Consider the following 27,682-nt stretch of genomic DNA (forward strand, 5'->3'; position numbering starts at 1 on the left):
CTACAAGTGCTGGACACCCTATGCCAAACAACTAGCAAGACAGGAACACAACCCCACCCATTAGCAAAGAGGCTGCCTAAAATCATAATAAGGCCACAACACCGCAAAACACACAACCAGACGTGGACCTGCCCACCAGAAGGACAAGGTCCAGCCTCATCCAACAAAACACAGACACTAGTACTCTCCACCAGAAGCCTACACAACCCACTGAACCAACCTTAGCCACTGGGGACAGATACCAAAAACAACGGAAACTACGAACCTGCAGCCTGCGAAAAGGAGACCCCAAAAACAGTAAGTTAAGCGAAACGAGAATACAGAGAAACACACAGCAGATGAAGGAGCAAGGCAAAAACCCACCAGACCAAACAAATGAAGAGGAAATAGGACGTCTACCTGAAAAAGAATTCAGAATAATGATAGTAAAGATAATCCAAAGTCTTGGAAATAGAATGGAGAAAATACAAGAAACGTTTCACAAGGACCTAGAAGAACTAAAGAGCAAACAAACAGTGATGAACAACACAATAAATGAAATTAAGAATTCTCTAGAAGGGATCAATAGCAGAATAACTGAGGCAGAAGAACGGGTAAGTGACCTGGAAGATAAAATAGTAGAAATAACTACTGCAGAGCAGAATAAAGAAAAAAGAATGAAAAGAACTGAGGACAGTCTCAGAGACCTCTGGGACAACATTAAACGCACCAACATTCGAATTATAGGGGTCCCAGAAGGAGAAGAGAAAAAGAAAGGGACTGAGAAAGTATTTGAAGAAATTATAGTTGAAAACTTCCCTAATATGGGAAAGGAAATAGTTAACCAAGTCCAGGAAGCACAGAGAGTCCCATACAGGATAAATCCAAGGAGAAACATGCTAAGACACATATTAATCAAACTATCAAAAATTAAATGCAAAGAAAAAATATTAAAAGCAGCAAGGGAAAAACAACAAATAACACACAAGGGAACCCCCATAAGGTTAACAGCTGTTCTTTCAGCAGAAACTCTGCAAGCCAGAAGGGAGTGGCAGGACATATTTAAAGTGATGAAGGAGAAAAACCTACAACCAAGATTACTCTACCCAGCAAGGATCCCATTTAGATTTGACGGAGAAATTAAAACTTTTACAGATAAGCAAAAGCTAAGAGAATTCAGCACCACCAAACCAGCTTTACAACAAATGCTAAAGGAACTTCTCTAGGCAGGAAACACAGAGAAGGAAAAGACCTACAATAACAAACCCAAAACAATTAAGTAAATGGTAATAGGAACATACATATCGATAATTACCTTAAATGTAAATGGATTAAATGCTCCAACCAAAAGACATAGACTGGCTGAATGGATACCAAAACGAGACCCATATATATGCTGTCTACAAGAGACCCACTTCAGACCCAGGAAAACATACAGACTGAAAGTTAGAGGTTCGAAAAAGATATTCCATACAAATGGAAATCAAAAGAAAGCTGGAATAGCAATTCTCATATCACACAGAATAGACTTTAAAACAAAGACTATTACAAGAGACAAAGAAGGAAACTACATAATGATCAACAGATCAATCCAAGAAGAAGATATAACAATTGTAAATATTTATGCACCCAACATAGGAGCACCTCAATATATAAAGCAAATACTAACAGCCATACAAGGGGAATTTGACAATAACACAATCATAGTAGGGGACTTTAACACCCCACTTTCACCAATGGACAGATCATCCAAAATGAAAATAAATAAGGAAACACAAGCTTTAAATGATACATTAAACAAGATGGACTTAATTGATATTTATAGCACATTCCATCCCAAAACAACAGAATACACATTCTTCTCAAGTGCTCATGGAACATTCTCCAGGATAGATCATATCTTGGGTCACAAAACAAGCCTTGGTAAATTTAAGAAAATTGAAATCGTATCAAGTGTCTTTTTCGACCACAACGCTCTGAGGCTAGATATCAATTACAGGAAAAAATCTGTAAAAAAACAATACACATGGAGGCTAAACAATACACTACTTAGTAACCAAGAGATCACTGAAGAAATCAAAGAGGAAATCAAAAAATACTTAGAAACAAATGGCAATGAAAATACATTGACCCAAAACCTATGGGATGCAGCAAAAGCAGTTCTAAGAGGGAAGTTTATAGCAATACAACCCTACCTTAAGAAACAAGAAACATCTCAAATAAACAACCTAACCTTACACCTAAAGCAATTAGAGAAAGAAGAACAAAAAAACCCCAAAGTTAGCAGAAGGAAAGAAATCATAAAGATCAGATCAGAAATAAATGATGAAGGAAACAATAGCAAAGATCAATAAAACTAAAAGCTGGTTGTTTGAGGAAATAAAACTGATAAACCATTAGGCAGACTCATCAAGAAAAAAGAGAGAAGACTCAAATCAGTAGAATTAGAAATGAAAAAGGAGAAGTAACCACTGACACTGCAGAAATACAAAGGATTATGAGAGATTACTATAAGCAACTGTATGCCAATAAAATGGACAACCTGGAAGAAATGGAGAAATTCTTAGAAATGCACAACCTTCCAAGACTGAACCAGGAAGAAATAGAAAATATGAACAGATGAATCACAAGCAATGAAATTGAAACTGTGATTAAAAATCTTCCAGCAAACAAAAGCCCAGGACCAGATGGCTTCACAGGCAAATTATATCAAACATTTAGAGAAGAGCTAACACCTATGCTTCTCAAACTCTTCCAAAACATAGCAGAGGGAGGAAAACTCCCAAACTCATTCTACGAGGCCACCATCACCCTGATACCAAAACCAGACAAAGATGTCACAAAAGAAGAAAGCTACAGGCCAATATCACTGATGAACATAGATGCAAAAATCCTCAACAAGATACTAGCAAACAGAATCCAGACGCACATTAAAAGGATCATACACCATGATCAAGTGGGTTTTATCCCAGGAATGCAAGGATTCTTCAATATATGCAAATCAATCAATGTGATACACCATATTAAAAAATTGAAGGAGAAAAACCATATGATCATCTCAATAGATGCAGAGAAAGCTTTCAACAAAATTCAACACCCATTTATGATAAAGACCCTCCAGAAAGTAGGCATAGGGGAACTTTCCTCAACATAATAAAGGCCATATATGACAAACCCACAGCCAACATCATCCTCAATCGTGAAAAACTGAAACCATTTCCACTAAGATCAGGAACAAGACAAGGTTGCCCACTCTCACCACTATTATTCAGCATAGTTTTAGAAGTTATAGACACAGCAATCAAAGAAGAAAAAGAAATAAAAGGAATCCAAATTGGAAAAGAAGAAGTAAAGCTGTCACTGTTTGCAGATGACATGATACTATACATAGAGAATCCTAAAGATGCTACCAGAAAACTACTAGAGCTAATCAGTGAATTTGGTAAAGTAGCAGGATACAAAATTAATGCACAGAAAACTCTTGCATTCCTATACACTAATGATGAAAAATCTGAAAGAGAAATTAAGGAAACACTCCCATTTACCACTGCAACAAACAGAATAAAATACCTAGGAATAAACCTACCTAAGGAGAGAAAAGACCTGTATTCACAAAATTATAAGACACTGATGAAAGAAATTAAAGACGATAGATATAGATGGAGAGATATACCATGTTCTTAGATTGGAAGAATCAACATTGTGAAAATGACTCTACTACCCAAAGCAATCTACAGATTCAATGCAATTCATATCAAACTACCACTGGCATTTTTCACAGAACTAGAACAAAAAATTTCACAATTTGTATGGAAACGCAGAAGACCCCGACTAGCCAAAGCAATCTTGAGAAAGAAAAATGGAGCTGGAGGAATCAGGCTACTTGACTTCAGACTGTACTACAAAGCTACAGTAATCAAGACAGTATGGTACTGGCACAAAAATAGAAATATAGATCCATGGAACAGGATAGAAAGCCCAGAGATAAACCCACATACATTGGGTCACCTTATTTTTGATAAAGGAGGCAAGAATATACAGTGGAGGAAAGACAGCCACCTCAATAAATGGTGCTGGGAAAACTGGACAGCTACATGAAAAAGAATGAAATTAGAACACTGTCTAACACATACACAAAAGTAAACTCAAAATGGATTAAAGACCTAAATGTAAGGCCAGACACTATCAAACTCTTAGAGGAAAACATAGGCAGAACACTCTATGACATAAATCACAGCAAGATCCTTTTTGACCGACCTCCTTGAGGAATGGAAATAAAAACAAATGGGACCTAATGAAATTTAAAAGCTTTTGCACAGCAAAGGAGACCATAAACAAGACGAAAAGACAACCCTCAGAATGGGAGAAAATATTTGCAAGTGAAGCAACTGACAAAGGATTAATTTCCAAAATCACCAAGCAGCTCATGCAGCTCAATATCAACAAAACAAACAACCCAATCCAAAAATGGGCAGAAGACCTAAATAGACATTTCTCCAAAGAAGATATACAGATTGCCTACAAACACATGAAAGAATGCTCAACATCATTAATCATTAAAGAAATGCAAATCAAAACTACAATGGTTGACATGTACACACTGATGTGTATAAAATTGATGACTAATAACCTGCTGTATAAAAAAAAGAAGAAAAAACATATTTATTAGGTTTATAGACATGTTTGCAATTTAAAAAAAAAACTGTTACCTTGGGGGAAAAAAAAAAAAACTACAATGAGATTTCTTCTCATACTGGTCAGAATGGCCATCATCAAAAAATCTACAAACAATAAATGCTGGAGAGGGTGTGGAGAAAAGGGAACTCTCTTGCCCTGTTGATGGGAATGTAAATTGATACAGCCACTATGGGGAACAGTATGGAGGTTCCTTAAAAAACTAAAAATAGAACTACCATACGACCCAGCAATCCCACTACTGGGCATATACCCTGAGAAAACCATAGTTCAAAAAGAGTCACATACCAAAATGTTCATTGCAGCTCTATTTACAATAGCCAGGACATGGAAGCAACCTAAGTGTCCATCGACAGATGAATGGATAAAGAAGATGTGGCACATATGTACAATGGAATATTACTCAGCCATAAAAGAAACAAAATTGAGTTATTTGTAGTGAGGTAGATGACCTAGAGTCTGTCATACAGAGTGAAGCAAGTCAGAAAGAGAAAAACAAATACCGTATGCTAACACATATATATGGAATCTTAAAAAAAAAAAAAAAGGTCATGAAGAACTTAGTGGCAAGACGGGAATAAAGACACAGACCTACTAGAGAATGGACTTGAGGATATGGGGAGGGGGAAGGGCAAGCTGGGACAAAGTGAGAGAGTGACATGGACATATATACACTGTCAAACGTAAAATAGATAGCTAGTGGGAAGCAGCTGCATAGCACAGGGAGATCAGCTCGATGCTTTGTGACCACCTAGAGGGGTGGGATAGGGAGGGTGGGAGGGAGGGAGATGCAAGAGGGAAGAGATATGGGAACATATGTATATGTGTAACTGATTCACTTTGTTATAAAGCAGAAACTAACACACCATTTAAAGCAATTATACTCCAAAGAAGATGTTAAAATAAATAAATAAATAAATAAATAAACGTAAAATTATTAGAGCTCAATCTCTAGAATAATGACATACTTGATAGTTTTTCATATAAATCCTTTTTAATGCTTCACAATGTAATATTTCTTGCTCTCACCATTTGTCTAAAATCAGCAACTAAGAGACATCACAAGGTAAATATGTTTAACATGCTTGCATACAAACCTCAATCTTAGGACACATGGCTCCTTGGTTCTTTCTTTGTCCCTTAGTTTCACCTTGAACAAGGCATGAAGCTTTTTTTTTTTTTTAACTTGAATAGGTCCATATATAAAATTGGAATATGAATGCCTAGAAATTATTTAGGATTGTCATGAATATGTATCTAGTTGTCTGTGAAATGTTGTGAGATCTTTGAAAGATGGGTAAAGTATATCCAAGACATCATTCGAGTTTTTGTTACTGTCATTGAAAGAAAAAAGAATCCATAAAGTGATCAGCATAAGATCAGCAGTCATTAAGTGAGCAACTATTTACCATGGTACACAGAAAGAGCTCTGAATTGAGAATCAAGAATCTTGGATTCTGGCTTTGTCACTATCACAATAATTTAAAAGACTTGTCACCTCACCCTTCTGTGTCTCAGTTTCCTTAGCTATAAAATGAGTGGCCTAAACTAGCTTGTCAGCACCATTCTTTCTAGGGCTTGCTTAGTATTGTTCAGGATATCTGAGGATCTGCACTATTTATTATAAGGCAGTGCCAATTTCTAGATATATGGATATATTGGGTTGGCCAGAAGGTTTGTTCGGCTTTTTCCATAAGATGGCTCTAGTAGCACTTAGTTGTCTTCAATTTCATTCAAAACAGTTTTGTTAGATTGTATGTGACAGCTGTCATATTAGCATGCAGTTAAAAAAAGACATCAAAATTGGTGAATTTTTGTGCAGCCATTTTAATATTGAAGTTGGAAGAAAAACAACATTTTGGGCATATTACGCTTTATTATTTCAAGAAAGGTAAAAATGCAACCGACATGCAAAAAAAGATTTGTGCAGTGTATGGAGAAGGTGCTATGACTGATCAGACGTGTAAAAGTGGTTTGCGAAGTTTTGTGCTTGAGATTTCTAGGTGAACAACGCTCCATGGTCGGGTAGGCCAGTTGAAGTTGAGAGCGATCAAATCGAGACATTAATTGAGAGCAATCAACGTTATATCACGTGGGAGATAGCCGACATAGTCAAAATATCCAAATCAAGCCTTGAAAATCATTTGCACCAGCTTGGCTGTGTTCATTGCTTTTATGTTTGGTTTCCACATAAGTTAAGCAAAAAAAACCTTCTAGACCATATTTCCGCATGCAATTCTCTACTTAAATGTAATGAAAACCTTCCATTTGTAAAACAAATTGTGATGGGCGATGAAAAGTGGATACTGTACGGTAATGTGGAATAGAAGAGATCGTGGGGCAATGAAATGAACTACCACCAACCACTCCAAAGGCAGGTCTTTATCCAAAGAAGGTGATGTTGTGTATATGGTGGGATTGGAAGGGAGTCCTCTATTATGAGCTCCTTCTGGAAAACCAGATGATTAATTCCAACAAGTACTGCTCCCAGTTAGCCCAACTGAAAGCAGCACTGGACGAAAAACGTCCAGAATTAGTCAACAGAAAATGCATAATCTTCCATCAGGATAACACAAGATCACATGTTTCTCTGATGACCAGGCAAAAACTGTTACAGCTTGGCTGGGAAGTTCTGATTCATCTGCTGTATTCACCAGACATTGCACCTTTGGATTTCCATTTATTTAGGTCTTTACAAAATTCTCTTAATGGAAAAAATTTCAAATCCCTGGAAGACTGTAAAAGGCACTTGGAACTGTTCTTTGCTCAAAAAGATAACAAGTTTTGGGAAGATGGAATTATGAAGTTACCTGAAAAATGGCAGAAGGTAGTGGAACAAAAGGGTGAATACGTTGTTCAATAAAGTTCTTGGTGAAAATGAAAAATGTCTTTTTACTTAAAAACTAAAGGCACTTTTTGGCCAACCCAATACAACCTAATATACATTTTATATATATATAATATTTACATTTGTTTTATATATATATAATGAATAAACATATCATCTATATAAAATAAATTATGGACGTGTCAAATTGCTAGGACTGAAACATTTTGGGGTAGGATCTGTGAAGCCAACTGAGATATTTCCCATGGCACGGCATTGCCCAAGGCATGAAGAAAATATATTAGGTCAAGCTTGAATAACAGTGCTTGACTACCAAAATGGATGTTCATCTCATGTGTGCGTATCAGATACGACTTGTTTTTATTTTAGTACAGATATTCTTGTTCTAAAAAGTCAAAACAAATATTCTGAAATTATGCCCAGAATTTTAATTTTATAATTTACATGATGTTTATGTATGAGCACCAGGCACATAACCTAGCATTCAAGTCTTCTCTGTATAATTTTTCTATTACTCTCATTCTAACATTCATATGCAATTTCAAAGGAAACTTGCGGTTGGCTTTTCAGAATGCAAATCTTGTTATAAAATACACCTGAGTTTTGGAAACATAACTCAATTGCAATTAAAATTTTGTAGGCAAGTGGTTTCAAATGTGGCTAAAATGCATTGCGGTGGGGAATCAAGGCCGTATATCTTCACCTGTAAGTCAAAGCGAGCCATCTACAGATAACATCTATTTCAGTTCTCGTCTGAGAGATGAAAAACTGAGCAGGAAAGCTGTTTTTAATATTGTTTTATAGCTGTGCATGACTAGGGAATAGTGATGAGAATGTGGGTAACGTTTTCTTCCAAAAAGTTTTATCATGAGTGTTAAGTTTATTTGGAGATGTGTAACTTAATGAGGCTACGTCATGAATACACTTTCCTGTATGAAATCGGTGACTTATACCCACAGTGAACGTTGAAACGATAGCCTGGTGCCAACACCAGGATCACACTGGAGAGAGAGGGCTGCCCTGTCTGGTACTTGGCCCCTTCCATGCAGCCTGTGAACACTTGCCGTCGTGAGCGCTGGTGCTAACTAAATGTGAACACCTTTACTTTCCAGCTGCCGCTAATTGGTTTGGGACTATTTATGTAAGGGTTGATTTTAAAGCTAAAAATAGCACGGTGATGTTTAAATCCAACTCATTCTGGCTGTCAGAAATGCTCCCATGATCCTGAAAGTGTTGCTAAAAATGTTCACGTTTTAAAAATTGTAGTAATTAAACTTGTCTGTTGTGAGAGCCACATATGATACGTTCCCTGCTCTGATAATCAAAGAGGTAAAGGACAAGCTTCTTAAAGGTCTCTGCCTGGCTGGCAAGACACGACCTCTTGCTGAACTTTATTAGGGAGCAAAGTATTGTAATGTGAGCAAAAGGAAGAAACAAAGTAAATTTCAACATAGCTTTATACCCTTGTATTCTATGCAACCGATCAGATCTATTTTAAGTTAACATTAAAAATAGAAATTATAATAATTTTGCCAATAAGATTAAGCATAGAGCTTGCCAAACCATAGTGTTTTCTGGAGACAAATTTGAGGATTTGAAATCACGTAATTAATATTTCTCAAATCTAAACTGAAGAAATATAGTGACTGTTCAGCACCTGTTGTTTATACCCTAGCTCTTCATAATGAGATGATTTTTGCCCCTTTATTTCCAAATTTAAAAGTCATGATTTTACAGATTTGGCTCAAAGTTATTCAAATAAGCTATGAGAAAAAACATATAATTTTTATTTTTAGCTTTGTGTGATTTTGTGACTCTTCATTTCATCCTGTTATTTAGTGAAGGAAAAGCCTAAGTGATCTTAAATTATTGCATGTCATTTATTTGGTAATTTTTGGAAAAAGTGATTTTTATGGACCCTGTCAAGAAATAAGCTGCTTTTGTCTAAGTCTTGAAGCACTGCACTGCTACAGTATTGTTGAAGTCAATTGGGAATTGGCTTTGTGTCCTTGTAGGATGTCCTAAGCATCTGTCTGCCTGCCCCATCTCTAGAGAATATCAAAGAATTCTTTTACTGCAATATATAGAAATGATTTTGGCAAGTGACAAACACTGCCCATTAGTTGAGATGATAAACTAGAGTTACTACCCTTTTTGATAGCTGTGGCAAGCAGAGTTTTTGATGCAGGTTTTAAAATAGTAGGACTTTTGTCTTAGACACATAAGTCTGTGAGTGTGTGTTTTTTCTTTAAGTCTGTAGTGATTGACATGATTGCTATATAACTGTAGTCAGTTCAGAATTACCCTTGAGCAGATTATCACATTGCAGTTGGGCCAGTATTGCTTTCAAATTCTAATTGACATTTTCATATACTGGGAACATTAAGTACTTTGTTGACATAAATAAAACCTTTACTTACTATCTAACCAGAACTAGAAAAAAAGTCCTTTGAACCTTGCGGAATGTTGATTTGAACCAGAAAATATGTTATTTTCTTACCTTGGCATGGGATCAACAAGAAAATTACAGTTGGAGTAGGGAGCAGAGTCAAAAATACAGTTAAAACCTTATAACAAACATCCCAGTTTTTTCTTTGACATTCCGAGGATATATGTCCATATAGAATTACAAAGCCAAAAAAGAATATTTATTTTAATAACTGCCAGTGTTAACTGTTCATAGACTAGACTTATTTTGTTAAGATGGTAATACTCTCTAAATTAAGCTACAGATTCAATGTGATCCTTATCAAAATCCAGCTAGCGTTTTTGCAAAAACTGATGCTCAGATTCTAAAATTCATATGAAAGTGCAAAGAACCCAGAATAGTCAGAACAAACAAACAAATAATTGGAGAATTCTTACTTCCTGATTCCAAAACTTAGTACAAAGCTATAGTAATCAAGACTGTGTAGTACTGGCAAAAGGATACAAATATAGATCAATAGAATAAAATTGAGAGTCCAGAAATAAACCCTTGCATTTTTGGTCAGTTGAGTTTTGGTAAGGGTGTTAATACAACTCAGCACAGAAAGAATAGTCTTTTCAACAGGTGGTGCTGGCACAACTAAATATCCACATGTGAAGAATGAAGTTGGACCCCCTACCTCACACAGTGTACAAAACTTAACTAGAAATGGTAATAGGCCTAAATGTAAGAGCTAACACTATAAAACACTTAGGAAAAAATATAGGGTAAATCCTTGTGACCTTGTGTTAGGCAGTATTTCTTAGATACGACACCAAAACGCAAGGAACTAAAGAAAAAATAAATAGAACTTCATTAAAATTAGAAACTTTTGTGCTTCAAAGGGCCCATCAAGAAAGTGAAAACACAGACCATAGAATGGGAGAAAATTTGGAAATCGTGTACCTAAGGAATTTGTATATGGAATGTTTAGGAAGCTCTTACAGCTCAATAATAAAAATACAAATAATTAGGCATTTCTTCAAAGAAGATATACAAATGTCCAACAGTCTCATGACAAGTTGCTCAGCATCATTAATCATTAGGGAAATGCAAATCATTAGTCATTAGGTATGTGCAAAACAAAAACCACTTTACACCCACTATGATGACTAAATTGTTTTTAAAAACAGGAAAATAACAAGTGTTGGTGAGGATTTTGAGAAATTGGAACCCTCATATATTACTGATGGGAATGCAAAATTGTGCAGATGTTTTGGAAATACTATAGCAGTCCCTCAAAATGTTAAACATAGTGTTATGATATGACCCAACAATTCCACTCCTAGGTATATACCTGAGAGAAATGAAAAACATCTGTCCATGCAAGAATTTCTCATTCTTAGCATTATTTCACAATTGAACACTATTTCAAATATTCGTGGCAGCATAATTCATAATCATAAGCCAAAGTGGAAACAACCCAAATGCCCATGGAGTGATGCATGGGTAAACAGAATGTGGTACAGCCATACAGTGGAATATTATTTGACCAAAAAATGGAATGAAATACTGATACATGCCACAACATGGGAGGGTCTTAAGAACATCATGTTAAGTGATAGAAGCCACATATCTTATGATTCTGTTTATATAAAATGTTCAGAATAGGTAAATGCTTATCGACAGGGCTTCCCTGGTGGCGCAGTGGTTAAGAATCCTCCTGCCAATGTAGGGGACATGGGTTCGAGCCCTAGTCTGGGAAGATCCCACATGCCGTGGAGCAACTAAGCTCTCACGCCACAGGTACTGAGCCTGCACTCTAGAGCCCGCAAGCCACAACTACTGAGCCTAGAGCCCGTGCACTGCAACAAGAGAAGCCACTGCAGTGAGAAGCCCGCGCACCACAACGAAGAGCAACTAGAGAAAGCCTGCGTGCAGCAACGAAGAACCAACCTAGCCAAAAACAAACAAACAAACAAACAAATTTTATTAAAAAAAAATCCTTAGTGACAGAAAGTAAATGATTGCCATGGGCTGTGGGAAGCAGGAAGCATGGGGAGTGCTGGCTAATGAGTATGGGGTTTCTTTGTGGGGTTTTGAAATTGTTCTAAAATTACATAATGGTGATGGTTGCAAAACTCTGTGAGTAAGTTAAAAAGGACTGAACTGTACTTTTTCAAAGGGTGAATTTAATGTTATATAAAGCATATCTTAATGAAGCTTTTATAAGAGAAAAAGTAGTGGATCTTAAAGCTCCAGTCAAGCCTTTAGACGATTGCAGCTGCAGCCCTGCTGACACCTTGACTGCAACCTTATGAGAGATTCTACCCCACAACTGCCCAGCCAAGCCACTTCTGAATCTCTCACAGAAACTATGGGAGATAATGTTTTGTAGCCATTTAATTTTGAATTTATTGCACAGTATTAGGAAGCTAATAGAATGCCATTCAGCTTATTTACTCATTAACATTCACTAAATCAATTCTATGTGTTGTGTGCTTAACATAGAGAGGACTAGATATGGCCTCACCCTTCATGGAGCTCCCTCTTGTGAGAGAGAGAGAGATGAGAAAGTCACTGATTTTGATTTTGACATAAATGCAGTCATCAAATGTTCTGTCATGTGCAATAGTCATAAGTATGTATATTTTGTTAAATTGTCTCTTCAAGTATTTTTGTAACCTGCACAACCCTGTGACTTTTCAATGTAAGCATACATCAAGCCCTTCATAATAAGGTGAATGTTTGAAAGCTTTCAAAGACTTTCATTTTTAAGATTTGGTTGGTACCTTAAACTAAAAAGCATCCTTTAACTTTTTGGATTTTTTTTTCTTTTTTTATCCTCATGAAGACGGAAAAAGCGAATAAATTTTTTAAATCTGGTGTAGATCAAGTGCTTCCCAAAACTACCAACCCCTAGGTGAAATGTTGCTCTTCAATCTAAAAATGAAATACATTTTTTAAAATCAGTTCACAATGACACACTGCTTAAGTTGTGCCTCCCTGTCTTGTTTTCTTCAAAATATTAACCTTATTCCTTTATGTCCAGCCTTTTAGCTCATCTGTTGTATTTTTTGGTTGAAATGGTACATTTAGATCCATGAATGCTCCATGTAGTTTGTTTCATTGAAACCTGAGTTTGTAATGAGCGCTGTGACTCTGCTTCTGAAGAGTGATGTGTCTGCAGAATTACTCTGTTAAAGTTCAGTCCACACGGGGAGGGGGAAGGGTAAGTTGGGACGAAGTGAGAGAGTGGCATGAACATATATACACTACCAAATGTAAAATAGATAGCTAGTGGGAAGCAGCCACATAGCACAAGGAGATCAGCTTTGTGCTTTGTGACCACCTAGAGGGGTGGGATAGGGAGGGTGGGAAGGAGACGCAAGAGGGAGGGGATATGGGGATATAGGTATATGTATAGCTGATTCATTTTGTTATAAAGCAGAAACTAACACACCAATGTAAAGCAATTATACTCCAATAAAGATGTTTAAAAAAAGAAAAAAAAGTTCAGTTCCAAAGCCTAGCAGAGAACTAATGTCTTACTAAATGAGAATCTAAAGCAGGCTGGCTTTCTAGAATCCATTCTCTCCTCTATGTAACACCCAGTTCAACTTTGCCACCATCCTGGAGTGCAGGACCTCTCTTGCCCTCTTACCTCTCTGCAGTAGAAGAGTGTTTACCATTTTAGAAGTTAAATGGTTAATTTTAGTTTCTCTGTGCTGAAGATCATCCTCAGAATTAAAGTCTTAAGGCAAAGTAAGAACTCCAAATTTCTTTTCCTGCACTAGTCCTGTCACACTTTTGATAGAATGGACCTTGCGAGGCAACTTTATTTTCATGAATTTTGCTTTCTTTATATTTTTAGTGTCACCAGGGGGATGCAAGCAAGTACAGTACATTAAAGCTAATACATCACTACCTGTCAATGGCACCTTCCCTTTGGTACCCCTTTTCCTTGCTGATTTAAAACACTCAGTCCCAAAAGCTTATGGTTGAGTAGCAGGAAGCTAAATGATGTATTCCAAAGCTCTTAACATACTGCCTTGTGTAAATGGCCCGTTTGAGTATTTCAGAAACCAAACGGAAGAGAAAAGAACATTGAAAGCACTGAAAAGATTAACACCTGTTTCCAGTCTTCAAAGAAGTTGGAGCACACTGTATATATCCAGAGTAAAACCATTTACTCTCTCCCATTGAGACTTTTTATTCAAATCTTCAATTCTATGTGCATAACATCCACATGCTTATGGGTTTGTTTCACTACAGAATTCCACACAGGACTTAGAAGATGGAGAAGTTATGAATGGTGTGCAGACAGAACTCCTGACATCGCCGAAAACTATGGATGCATTGAGGTATATTCTATTTATGTGAATAAGAATATTTTATTTCAATTTAATGTTTGGTTTTTTTTAGATTATAGTTTTTATTTTATAGGAAACATCAAGATAAGTAGAATACTTGAGTGAAACCTAATTCTAAAATTAACTGCTAAATTACTTTTTTTCTCTCATTTTCTTTATATGATATGAGAACTTCCTGACGAACATGTATACAAATGAGCCTCAATGCTTCCAACTCTTCTGCAACCTGGATTTCTTAATTGCTTTTTTCTTCTCTTTGAACAACAGTTTAAAGTGAACATTTCAGTGTTCATCAGGGTGCAGTGTTTTTCTTTGATGTCAGCTCCTTGAATATTACTGTGCCTTGTGTTTTAACAATCTTGCAATATTTTACTCTATGTGTATAAAATGAATCCAGCCTATCAACCTGGATTTTTCATGTTTTTAATGTAAGTAACTTATTATACAAAGTTAGTTGCTGTCATGTTTACGGGCACTTGCTTTGCTGTGCGCTAATTTCCAGTTCATCCCTAGCTGCTGCCTGGGTTCAAATCCCAGCTCTGCTGCTTATTACTTCTAGGAGCTTAGACAAGTTTCTCATCAATCTTTGCCTTAATTTCTGGTCTGTAAAATGGAAATAATATTAAAACCTTCAGAGGGCTAGTATGAAGACAAAATTAGTTATCATGTGTAAAGTACTTTGAACAGTGCCTGAGTCAGAGTAAGTCCTGTTGCTACCACTGTCATCAACATCATCATCATCTTTATTATTATCATCATCATCATTTTTAAAGTTGCTTCAAAATTTGCATAAGTAATTTCATGTTTAATAGATTGTTGGCTTTAGCACTGAAAGGTGATGCTTTTGAGACTGATGGTCATTCATTCATTCAGTCGACATACTCCTTTCATTCAGTCCAGTTATTAATAGGTGCCAAGCATGTTACATGGAATTAGCTTAAAAAAAAAATGTGTCATCACCTTTTATCATGCTGCTTTACTGTGTGGATTTTCCTCAAGCTTATAATTTATGGCCATATGACATAGTTACTCTTTATTTAGATTGTGTTTCTTTGATTAATGAGCTGCACAATATTTAAACTTTGGTACAGAAAATCTCCAGGGCACTGTCTTTTTAGAAGCTTGATAAGATTGTTTTTGGAGGTAGGCATAATGAATGTAATACTCTTACTCTGTTTGCCTTTAATTTCATTTTTTTTTAATAAATTTATTTATTTTATTTATTTATTTATGGCTGAGTTGGGTCTTCACTGCCGCGCGCGGGCTTTCTCCAGTTGTGCCGAGCGGGGGGCCACTCTGGCGTCGCGGTGCGCGGGCCTCTCACTGCGGCAGCCTCTCCTGTTGCGGAGCACAGGCTCCAGACGCGCAGGCTCAGTAGTTGTGGCGCACGGGCCCAGCTGCTCCGCAGCATGTGGGATCCTCCTGGGCCAGGGCTCAAACCCGTGTCCCCTGCACTGGCAGGCGGATTCTTAACCACTGTGCCACCAGGGAAGCCCTAATTTCATTTTTTTAATGTTAGCCTTTTGAAAAGTTTGCTAACATCTTGGCTAAGTATTACGTTGTTATAGAGTTAACAATTGTTTGGTTTATGGCTGCATGAACAAATTAGCTCAGCTTTCTCCAGATACAAGGAATTCAGAGAAATGGACTACTGGACTTTTAAAAAATATTATTCTTTAATGAAAATACATATGTGTATCTGTATAATTTGATTATCACAAGGGACTTTTTGCATGAGTTTTATTATCACTTTTAGCAGGCTAAGGAGTTGCAATTCAGAGCGATTAACTTCTAGAGACCCAATCTACATTCACCACTCTTGTCTCCAAATCCTTTGACTCCAGTGTTACCTGTTGTGTGCACCTTCACTGATTCCTTGGTGTTTTATTTCGTGATGCATAATCAGGGCTAAGAAACTTGATGTGGTGAGCACCAGTGTAGGAAAAATCATCTGAAATTAGTTTGAGGCCAAGATCAGAAAGCAGAGTGAATGCAAACCCCATTGCTTGCAGACTCTCAGCTGGGGGAAAGATGAGGATTTTAACAGCATGGAATGCGAAGCTGGGGCGGGGGGTGGAGGTGGGCAGAGTGGCAGGAAGCTTAGAGATTAAAATTCTAGGGCAGGACATTGGTTCTAGCTGGTATGGGATGAGGAAGAGAGAATGGAAGGAAATGAGGAAGCCACTTACAGCTGAGTTACATCATCAGTTTTCTCCTAAGACAATGATAGTCTGATACCCCACAGAGCCTGGCCCAAGCATAGGACTTTGGACTCACTTCCATGCAGACGGCATAGAAGCTAAGTAAATTACTGCGGAGTCCTTCTCAAAATGGCTTCAACCTGTTGTGATGTTTTAATTCCCCTAGCTATTGTTCAAGCCTTTGTTACTCTCTGTCAGACTATTGTAATAACCTACTAACTCTGCTCTGAAGTGTCAATCTCTCCTTATTCTCATTGATCCCACATATCACTACTGGATAAAATTTTTTTTCTTTTCTAAAATTTATTTATTTGTTTATTTATTTTTATTTGTTATTTTTTGGCTGCACTGGGTTTTTGTTGCTGCGCGCGGGCTTTCTCTGGTTGCGGCGAGCAGGGGCTGCTCTCAGTTGCAGTGCACGGGCTTCTCATTGTGCTGGCTTCTCTTGTTGCGGAGCACGGGCTCTAGGCACACAGGCCTCAGTAGTTGTGGCACGCAGGCTCAGTAGTTGTGGCTCTCAGGCTCTAGAGCACAGGCTCAGTAGTTGTGGCACACAGGCTTAGTTGCTCCGTGGCATGTGGTATCTTCCCGGACCAGGACTTGAACCCGTGTCTCCTGCACTGGCAGGCGGATTCTTAACCACTGTGCCACCAGGGAAGTGCCTGGATAAAATTTTTTAAACCACAGCATTTATCAAACCATTCCTTAGTTCCAAAACTTTTGGATTTATTGAAGTCCTGAGTTTGAAAACTACCTATGTAACCGTGGACTATTTATTAAATGTCTTTAAAATGTTCTTTTTTTCCTATGGAAAATGGGCAGTTACACTAGCAGCATACTAAATGAAAGGCTGGATAAACATTAATTGCTATTGCAATTATCATTATCACACATACTATAGTTTATTGTAACTATTTGTCATTCTGCCAAACAAGACTATGGATCCTCCAAGGATTCCTGACACCAAGCACAGATCTTGGAACATAATAGCAGCATATTTGTGGAGTGAATGACTGAATGGATAAAACACAGTGCTTCATAAATCATAAGCATAAGTATTAACTGCTCACCCATTATTAACACAAGCATTTATATTTAAAGAAAGATAACATTTAGAGGCAGTTCTCCAAATAGTCTTACAATATATCCTATAATAGTCTTACAATATATTGTAAGACTATCTTACAATAGTCTTACATGTATCTCTTATGAAGTACTACTCAATGTACTTTGATCATAAGAAGACAATGAAGCAAGAGGTTTCTATTGGATGTTTCTTTTTTAAAAATAAGATTACTGCTTGGTGTGCACTCTCGTTCATCCACAAGGGTGACCCATTGCCCCTTCTGAGGACTGCTGTGCGGCTGACAGGGTCTTGGTGCTCTGGCCTGATGTTAGGCCTGAGCCTCTGAGGTGGGAGAGCCGAGTTCAGGACATTGGACCACCAGACACCTCCTGGCCCCATGTAATACCAATCGGCGAGAGCTCTCCCAGAGATGTCCATCTCAATGCTAAGACCCAGCTCCACCCAAAGGCCAGCAAGCTCCAGTGTTCGACGCCCCATGCCAAACAACTAGCAAGATAGGAACACAACCCCACCCATTAGCAGAGAGACTGCCTAAAATCATACCAAGTTCACAGACATCTCAAAACACACCACCAGACGCAGCTCTGCCCACCAAAACACAAAAAATCCAGCTCCACCCACCAGAACACAGGCACCAGTCCCCTCCGCCAGGATGCCTACACAAGCCACTGAACCAACCTCACCCAGTGGGTGCAGACACCAAAAGTAACAGGAACTACAAACGTGCAGCCTGTGAAAAGGAGACCCCAAACACAGTAAGTTAAACAAAATGGAAGACAGAGTAATATGCAGCAGATGAAGGAGCAAGGTAAAAACCCACCAGACCAAACAATTGAAGAGGAAATAGGCAGTCTACCTGAAAAAAGAATTCAGAGTAACGATAGTAAAGATGATCCAAAATCTTGGAAATAGAATGGAGAAAATACAAAAAACGTTTCACAAGGACCTAGAAGAACTAAAGAGCAAACAAACAATGATGAACAACACAATAAATGAACTTAAAAATTCTCTAGAAGGGATCAATGGCAGAAAAACTGAGGCAGAAGAAGGATAAGTGACCTGGAAGATAAAATAGTGAAAATAACTACTGCAGAGCAGAATAAAGAAAAAAGAATGAAAAGAATTGAGGACAGTCTCAGACACCTCTGGGACAACATTGAACACACCAACATTCGAATTATAGGGGTCCCAGAAGAAGAAGAGAAAAAGAAAGGGTCTAAGAAAATATTTGAAGAGATTATAGTTGAAAACTACCCTAGCATGGGGAAGGAAATAGTCAAGTCCAGGAAGCGCAGAGAGCCCCATACAGGATAAATCCAAGGAGAAACACGCCAAGACACATATTAATCAAACTATCAAAAATTAAATACAAAGAAAATATATTAAAAGCAGCAAGGAAAAAACAACAAATAACATACAAGGGAATCCCCATAATGATAACAGCTGATCTTTCAGCAGAAACTCTGCAAGCCAGAAGGGAGTGGCAGGACATATTTAGAAGTGATGAAAGGGAAAAACCTACAACCAAGACTACTCTACCCAGCAAGGATCTCATTCAGATTCTACAGAGAAATTAAAACCTTTACAGACAAGCAAAAGTTAAGAGAATTCCGCACCACCAAACCAGCTTTACAGCAAATGCTAAAGGAACTTCTCTAGGCAGGAAACACAAGAGAAGGAAAAGACCTACCAAAACAAGCCCAAAACAATTAAGAAAATGGTAATAGGAACATATATGTCTACAGTTACCTTAAATGTAAATGGATTAAATGCTCCAACCGAAAGACATAGACCAGCTGAATGGATACAAAAACAAGACCTGTATATATGCTGTCTACAAGAGACCCACTTCAGACCTAGAGACACATACAGACTGAAAGTGAGGGGATGGAAAAGGATATTCCATGCAAATGGAAATCAAAAGAAAGCTGGAGTAGCAATTCTCATATAAGACAAAATAGACCTTAAAGACTATTACAAGAGACAAAGAAGGACCCTGCATAATGATCAAGGGATCAATCCAAGAAGAAGATATAACCATTGTAAATATTTATGTACCCAACATAGGAGCACCTCCATACATAAGGCAAATGCTAACAGCCATACAAGGGGAAATCGACAGTAACACAATAATAGTAGGGGACTTTGACACCCCACTTTCACCAATGGACAGATCATCCCAAATGAAAATAAATAAGGAAACACAAGCTTTAAATGACACATTAGACAAGATGGACTTAACTGATATTTATAGGACATTCCATCCCAAAACAACAGAATACACTTTCTTCTCAAGTGCTCGTGAAGTATTCTCCAGGATAGATCATATCTTGGGTCACAAATCAAGCCTTGGTAAATTTTAGAAAATTGAAATGGTATCAGGTATCATTTCTGACCACAATGCTATGAGACTAGATATCAATTACAGGGAAAAAAACTGTAAAAAATACAAACACATGGAGGCTAAACAATACACTACTTAATAACCAAGAGATCACTGAAGAAATCAAAGAGGAAATCAAAAAATACCTAGAAACAACTGACAGTGAAAACACGACAACCCAAAACCTATGGGATACAACAAAAACATTCTAAGAGGGAAGTTTATAGCAATACAATCCTATCTCAAGAAACAAGAAACATCTCAAATAAACAACCTAACCTTACACCTAAAGCAATTAGAGAAAGAAGAACAAAAAACCCCCCAAAGTTAGCAGAAGGAAAGAAATCATAAAGATCAGATCAGAAATACATGATGAAGGAAACAATAGCAAAGATCAGTAAAACTAAAAGCTGGTTCTTTGAGAAAATAAACAAAATCGATAAACCATTAGCCAAGATGCATCAAGAAAAAAGGGAGAAGACTCAAATCAACAGATTTAGAAATGAAAAAGGAGAAGTAACAACTGACACTGCAGAAATACAAAGGATCATGAGAGATTACTACAAGCAACTCGATGCCAATAAAATGGACAACCTGGAAGAAATGGACAAATTCTTAGAAAAGCACAACCTTCCAAGACTGAACCAGGAAGAAATAGAAAATAGAAACAGACCAATCACAAGCACTGAAATTGAAATAGTGATTAAAAATCTTCCAACAAACAAAAGCTCAGGACCATATGGCTTCACAGGCGAATTCTATCAAACATTTAGAGAAGAGCTAACGCCTATCCTTCTCAAACTCTTCCAAGATGTAGCAGAGGGAGGAACACTCCCAAACTCATTCTACAAGGCCACCATCTCCCAGATTCCAAAACCAGACAAAGATGTCACAAAAGAAGAAAACTACAGGCCAATATCACTGATGAACATAGATGCAAAAATCCTCAACAGGATACTAGCAAACAGAATCCAACAGCCCTTTAAAAGGATCATACACCATGATTAAGTGGAGTTTATCCCAAGAATGCAAGGATTCTTCAATATATGCAAATCAATCAATGTGATATACCATATTAACAAATTGAAGAAGAAAAACCATATGATCATCTCAATAGATGCAGAAAAAGCTTTCCACAAAGTTCACCACCGATTTATGATAAAAACTGCAGAAAGTGGGCATAGAGGGGACCTAGCTCAACATAATAAAGGCCGTATATGACAAACCCACAGCCAACATCATTCTCAATGGTGAAAAACTGAAACCATTTCCACTAAGATCAGGAACAAGACAAGGTTTCCCACTCTTACCACTATCATTGAACATAGTTTTGGAAGTTTTAGCCACAGCAGTCAGAGAAGAAAAAGAAATAAAAGGAATCCAAATTGGAAAAGAAGAAATAAAACTGTCACTGTTTGCAGATGACATGATACTATACATAGAGAATCCTAAAGATGCTACCTGAAAACTACTAGAGCTAATCAGTGAATTTGGCAAAGTAGCAGGATACAAAATTAATGCACAGAAAACTCTTGCATTCCTATACACTAATGATGAAAAATCTGAAAGAGAAATTAAGGAAACACTCCCATTTACCATTGCAACAAAAAGAATAAAATATCTAGGAATAACCTACCTAAGGAGACAGAAGGCTGTAAGATACTGATGAAAGAAATTAAAGATGATACAAACAGATGGAGAGATATACCATGTTCTTGGATTGGAAGAGTCAACATTGTGAAAATGACTGTACTACCCAAAGCAATCTACAGATTCAGTGCAATTCATATCAAACTACCACTGGCATTTTGCACAGAACTAGAACAAAAAATTTCACAATTTGTATGGAAACGCAGAAGACCCCGACTAGCCAAAGCAATCTTGAGAAAGAAAAATGGAGCTGGAGGAATCAGGCTACTTGACTTCAGACTATACTATAAAGCTACAGTAATCAAGACAGTCTGGTCCTGGCACAAAAACAGAAATATAGATCCATGGAACAGGATAGAAAGCCCAGAGATTAACCCACATACATATGGTCACCTTATCTTTGATAAAGGAGGCAAGAATATACAGTGGAGAAAAGACAGCCACCTCAATAAGTGGTGCTGGGAAAACTGGACAGCTACATGTAAAAGAATGAAATTAGAATACTCCCTAACACCATACGCAAAAGTAAACTCAAAATGGATTAAAGACCTAAATGTAAGGCCAGACACTATAAAACTTTTAGAGGAAAACATAGGCAGAACACTCTATGACATAAATTACAGCAAGATCCTTTTTGACCGACGTCCTTGAGAAATGGAAATAAAAACAAAAGTAAACAAATGGGACCTAATGAAACTTAAAAGCTTTTGCACAGCAAAGGAAACCATAAAGAAGACGAAAAGACAACCCTCAGAATGGGAGAAAATATTTGCAAATGAAGCAACTGACAAAGGATTAATCTCCAAAATATACAAGCAGCTCATGCAGCTCAATATCAAGAAAACAAACAACCCAATCCAAAAATGGGCAGAAGACGTAAATAGACATTTCTCCAAAGAAGATATACAGATTGCCAAGAAACACATGAAAGGATGCTCAACATTGCCAATCATTAGAGAAATTCAAATCAAAACTACAATGAGGTATCACCTCACGCCGGTCAGAATGACCATCATCAAAACATCTGCAAACAATAAATGCTGGAGAGGGTGTCGAGAAAAGGGAACTCTCTTGCACTGTTGGTGGCAGTGTAAACTGATACAGCCACTATGGAGAACGGTATGGAGTTCCTTAAAAAAACTAAAAATAGAAATATCATATCGCCCAGAAATCCCACTACTGGGCATATACGCTGAGAAAACCATAATTCAAAAAGGGTCTTGTAGCACAATGTTCATTGCAGCACTATTTACAATAGCCAGGACATGGAAACCACCTAAGTGTCCATCAACAGATGAATGGATAAAGAAGATGTGGTACATATATACAATGGAATATTACTCAGCCATAAAAATAAACGAAACTGAGTTGTTTGTAATAAGGTGGATGGACCTAGAGTCTGTTGTACAGAGTGAAGTAAGTCAGAAAGAGAAAATAAATACCGTGTGCTAACACATATATGGAATCTAAAAAGAAAAAAAAGATTCTGATGAACCTAGGGCCAGGACCCAGATGTAAAGAATGGACTTGAGGATACAGGGAGGGAGAATGGTAAGCTGGGACGAAGTGAGAGAGTCATGGACATATATACACTGCCAAATGTAAAATAGATAGCTAGTGGGAAGCAGCCACACAGCAGAGGAAGATCAGCTCTGTGCTTTGTGACCACCTAGAGGGGTGGGACAGGGAGGGTGGGAGGAAGACGCAAGAAGGAGGAGATATGGGGATATATGTATACATATATGCTGATTCACTTTAGTATGCAGCAGAAACTAACACAACATTGTAAAGCAATTATGCTCCAATAAAGATGTTAAAAAAAAATAAAATTGCACTTTAAGCTTCTCTTTAATTAGCAAGAAGTGTATGCAAAAGCCTTCCCTTCATTCCTAATTTCTGGCTCATTCCTGACCTCACGTTATTCCAGATATGCCTCTTTTCCCAGGCTGAAAACTGTCATCACATTTTATCCTATCTTCTCCTTGGCCTCTCATTTTGCAAATTATTGACAGAGTCCATTTCATAATACCTTGAATCTTTCTCCATGTTTTCATGCTTTATTCCTATAATCATTGCTCAATCCCTAATACCTCTCAGCTACATTGTTGCAGTAATTTACTAATTCCTACCTCAAGTACCAATTTCTCCCTTGTCTTTCCCTTTTCCAGTTGATCCCATGTATCACTGCCAGGTAAGATATTTCTAAACCACTGCATTGATCTTACTGCTCTCATTTCCAAAACCTGTCGTGATTCCATCTTCTAAAAAATTAAACGTGCTTTTTTTTTTCGTTGTGGAATTTGACATATCACACTGAGGTTTGATCTCAAGCTGATGGGTCAGCATTATCTCCTCATTATCTTACACTCTGTTCTCCTCCCTTCCTCACCCCTCCTCCCCTCTCCTCCTCCTTTCTTTAGTATCACAGCCAATCCATGTGTCCACAAACCATCCTGATTCAGTGTCTCAGTGCAAACTGTTTCCTCTCCTGTGCGTGATCTCTCCACGCCCTCACCAGCTTTTCTGGTTGAAGATTCATTTACCCTCTCAGTTCCATCTAAAATTCTACTTCCTTTGAGAAGATTTTCCTGGTTCCAGCTTTCCTTCCTGATCCTGTTCCCTTTTCTGTGAACCTCATCATAAAGCACCTCTGCTTTGAAACTTACATGTCCAAGTGGTTGAAAACTACTGTTCTGAGAAGCAGTAAATTCCAATTTGAGTCCTGACTTTACCTTATATAAATGGTGTAATGTTGGACAGATTATATAACCTCTCTAAGCATCGGTTTACTTATGTGTAATGGAAGTGATATGTTTACGTTGTACATTTGATGTGAGTACATGTTATAATACCCAGAAGATGATTAACATGCTGCCTCCCCCCAGATAGCGTACATTCATTGGGAACATACTGCAAGTACTACTACTGTTCTATTACTTTGTATTATTTTTTGTTACCTGTCCTAATCTGCCTGCTGATTATGAACTCCTCAAGCATTAGACTTTGTTTTTTCCTTGCAGAACTTCTTCATTGGAACTACTCGATTGATTGCATTAAGTGAATCCCACCACCTTTGACAACAAATTCTTTGTTAGATTTTTACTCAGTATATTCATATCAACAAGACATTTCATAAGTTGTTAAAAGAGTAAATGCTAAGCGTTCTCATCACAAGAAAAAATTTTTTTTCTCTTTAATTTTGTATTTATATGAGATGATGGATGCTCAGTAAACTTACTGAGATAATCATTTCATGATTTATGTAAGTCAAATCATTATGCTGTACACCTTGAACGTATACAGTGCTGTTGATTATATCTCAATAAAACTGGGGGGAAAAACCCAAGACATTTCACTGTCAAGTAGCCTTCGGCGTCATCAGCAAGCTCTTCTTGGAGGTCTCTCTCTGTGGTCCATCTCTCACATTGCTGTATATGACAGTCCTGGACATCAGTCCCTAAAGAACACCCGCCAGTAACTTCTCTCCACTCATTATTACCCACTGTGTTCTCTGTCAGCAGTCTATGAAGAAAATGTGTTCCTCAATCCTACAGTATTTACGGATTAAGAAAAAAAAAACTCTTATTGAGGAAATCAAGTTGAGGAAAATTTGGAAAGTTTGAAATAGGTTATTGCCTTTTTAACCCATAAGCTTCTTTGTTCCTTCAGAAAGTTCTAATAATAATACTAATAGCTGATATTATTGAGTCCTTTGTATATGCCAGAGACTGTGTGTTTGATGTATTTGTATAATATTCTCTATTTTTTTCTTTAAAACCAGCAACTCTATTAGGAATTTATCTTAATTCCCTCATTGTCCAAATGAGGGAACGTACTTGTGGTCTTAGTTTAGATGATTTACTCAGGCAGCTGACTCAAAGCCACCACTAGGATACACTTCTCTCTAATTTCATAAGTTAATCATGATTTCCTCCTGAAACAAAGTATCTCCCCTTCCCTGCCCTCAGACCTGTGTCTTCCTTACCCTAAACTAGTGGCCGATCACTGGGTTGACTTATCTTAAAGATGCTGTGCATTTGCCTTGTGCGGAGAAATTAGACCTACAACCATCCGTCTGCAGCCCCTGCTCTCCCTCAAGCTTCATGTCTTTCTGCTGGAAGGAACCAAATGAAGCACTTTCCATCTAGTTCTTGCCATAGCCGTTCACAACAGGCTCATTTTAAACCACTGATTCTGTACTTTCACCCATAGTTTTGTACTAAAGTCTTAGGTAGGTAGCAGCTGGTTCTAGTGATTATTTGAATCAATTTTGTCAGTCGGAGCTTAGAACATGTAGCTTGCTTAATACTATTGGACCTAATGCTTGGTGACCATCTGCTTTTGTTTTAGTACGTCTTAGAAAGTTGAATTAGCTATTTTGAGCTTAGTGAAATCTTCCGACTTTTCTTTTTGTAACTGAAATACTTTTCTTTTGCCCAATTCATTTTTTATCTGTTTTTCACAAGTAGCTGCCAATCCCTTTTTCTTTCCACTGCTAGAATAGCCTTCTCACCTCATTCTCTACATTTTCCATTCTCAGTCTGCCTCCAAAACATAAATGTGCATACCCTGTGCACCAGTCCTTGAACTCTACTGTGCTGTTTACCTAAACAAATAACATTAATAGCGTATTTTCACATCTTAGTGAAATCTCATTTTATGAGATGTGTATTCAAGTAATTGTGTCTAGCCCTCCTTGCTATGTTTATCTTCCATGAGGGTATATATACAGGGATTTCCACAGAGCTCCATCAAGTATATAAAACACTGAGTGGTGTTTTCCCCTTTTAAAATAAATTTTAAAAGATGGACTGGTCTATGAGTTTCCTTTTTCAAATGCTTTTCTTTCCATCTTGAAACAAATAATGGATAACAATTTATAAAGAGCATGGTAATACATAGTCTGTGTAAAACTTGTAATGCCTGTCTATAGATCTAATAGATCTAATTCTCTAAGTATCTGCATTTAACAGTCAACAAAATTGAAAGTCTTTTATGCTGCTTTTTCTGGGATAGTAATATTTTTGTGATAGTAATTTAACATTTGTCAAATATCATTCTAGCCAAAAAATAGTGACTATCATGTATAAAGATAGCATAAAAGTTTATTCTGAAATACTGAAAAAGGGAATCTTATAAAGTTGAAATAAACCTTAATACTGCATCCTCCAACAAAGTTTTAGTGTTTTGAAATAAGATTGATTACTTTAACAAATTATGTGATTTACTTTTAAGTAAATGTAAAAATACAAGTTTGATGATTACTAAAGAGTAGGTGTCAGTACGATACATAGAATTTATTATGTTTTATAGGAGAGGTTTTGAGTGGGATAAAGAAATACTTGCAAACTAGAAAAAAGAATCCATAAAGCCATTCTAAAATTTTTTAAGCTGAAATCTTGTTGTCTAGACTAAACACTTATTATATTCCAAAAGCATCTATATAATACATATGAACGCTATCTATCAGCATGTGGATATTTAATACATTTATTAGGAAAGATTTGTGTTATGCTCTAAGTGTAAAACTATAAAATTATGTTATAAAGGTAGAGATAATAAAGTTTCAGTGGTTAAACAGAATTTTCATCTCTGTTTTTAGAAGTCTTTACAATAATATCATAACCCTAGAATGTGTATGCTTTGGGTTTAGTCTTCCTCAAATACCTACGAATGCACTATAAATCTGTTATATAAAAGTTATTTCTTTGCGGTCCATTGAAAGCTACACAACTTTCTCTTCCCACCAAATATTTTATATTCAGGGCTTATAATGCATACCTATATTTAGGATTTCATATGCATATATTCATGTAGTGTCTATGCTTACACAGAAAGTATAGAAAAGAATCTACTTTATCCCTTGATATTAGCACTCTAAGATTTATTTTATTTCTAACTTTTATTCCAGGCTTCTGATATAACCTGCTTGACTGAAGAAAGTTTAAATATATCAGCAGTATCTGAGCAAAACTCATTTGAAATTTACTATCAGTTTTGAAATTCCATCCCTTTCCATAAATGTTGGAAACTAACATGCTCTTTTTTGCAGTTCTTAA

General features: G+C 37.0%; 1 protein-coding gene across 1 annotated transcript in view; it reads left to right on the forward strand.

Moving 5' to 3' along the window:
- PARD3B (par-3 family cell polarity regulator beta) overlaps positions 1 to 27,682 on the forward strand; it is a 1,042,097-nt gene that overhangs the window by 519,014 nt on the left and 495,401 nt on the right. The window contains 1 exon segment of the mRNA XM_036858752.1: positions 14,205 to 14,293. Within this exon segment, the coding sequence (XP_036714647.1) occupies positions 14,205 to 14,293 (89 nt within the window).

The sequence above is a fragment of the Balaenoptera musculus genome, chromosome 7 (genome assembly GCF_009873245.2).
Source record: "Balaenoptera musculus isolate JJ_BM4_2016_0621 chromosome 7, mBalMus1.pri.v3, whole genome shotgun sequence".
NCBI classification, from domain to species: domain Eukaryota; kingdom Metazoa; phylum Chordata; class Mammalia; order Artiodactyla; family Balaenopteridae; genus Balaenoptera; species Balaenoptera musculus.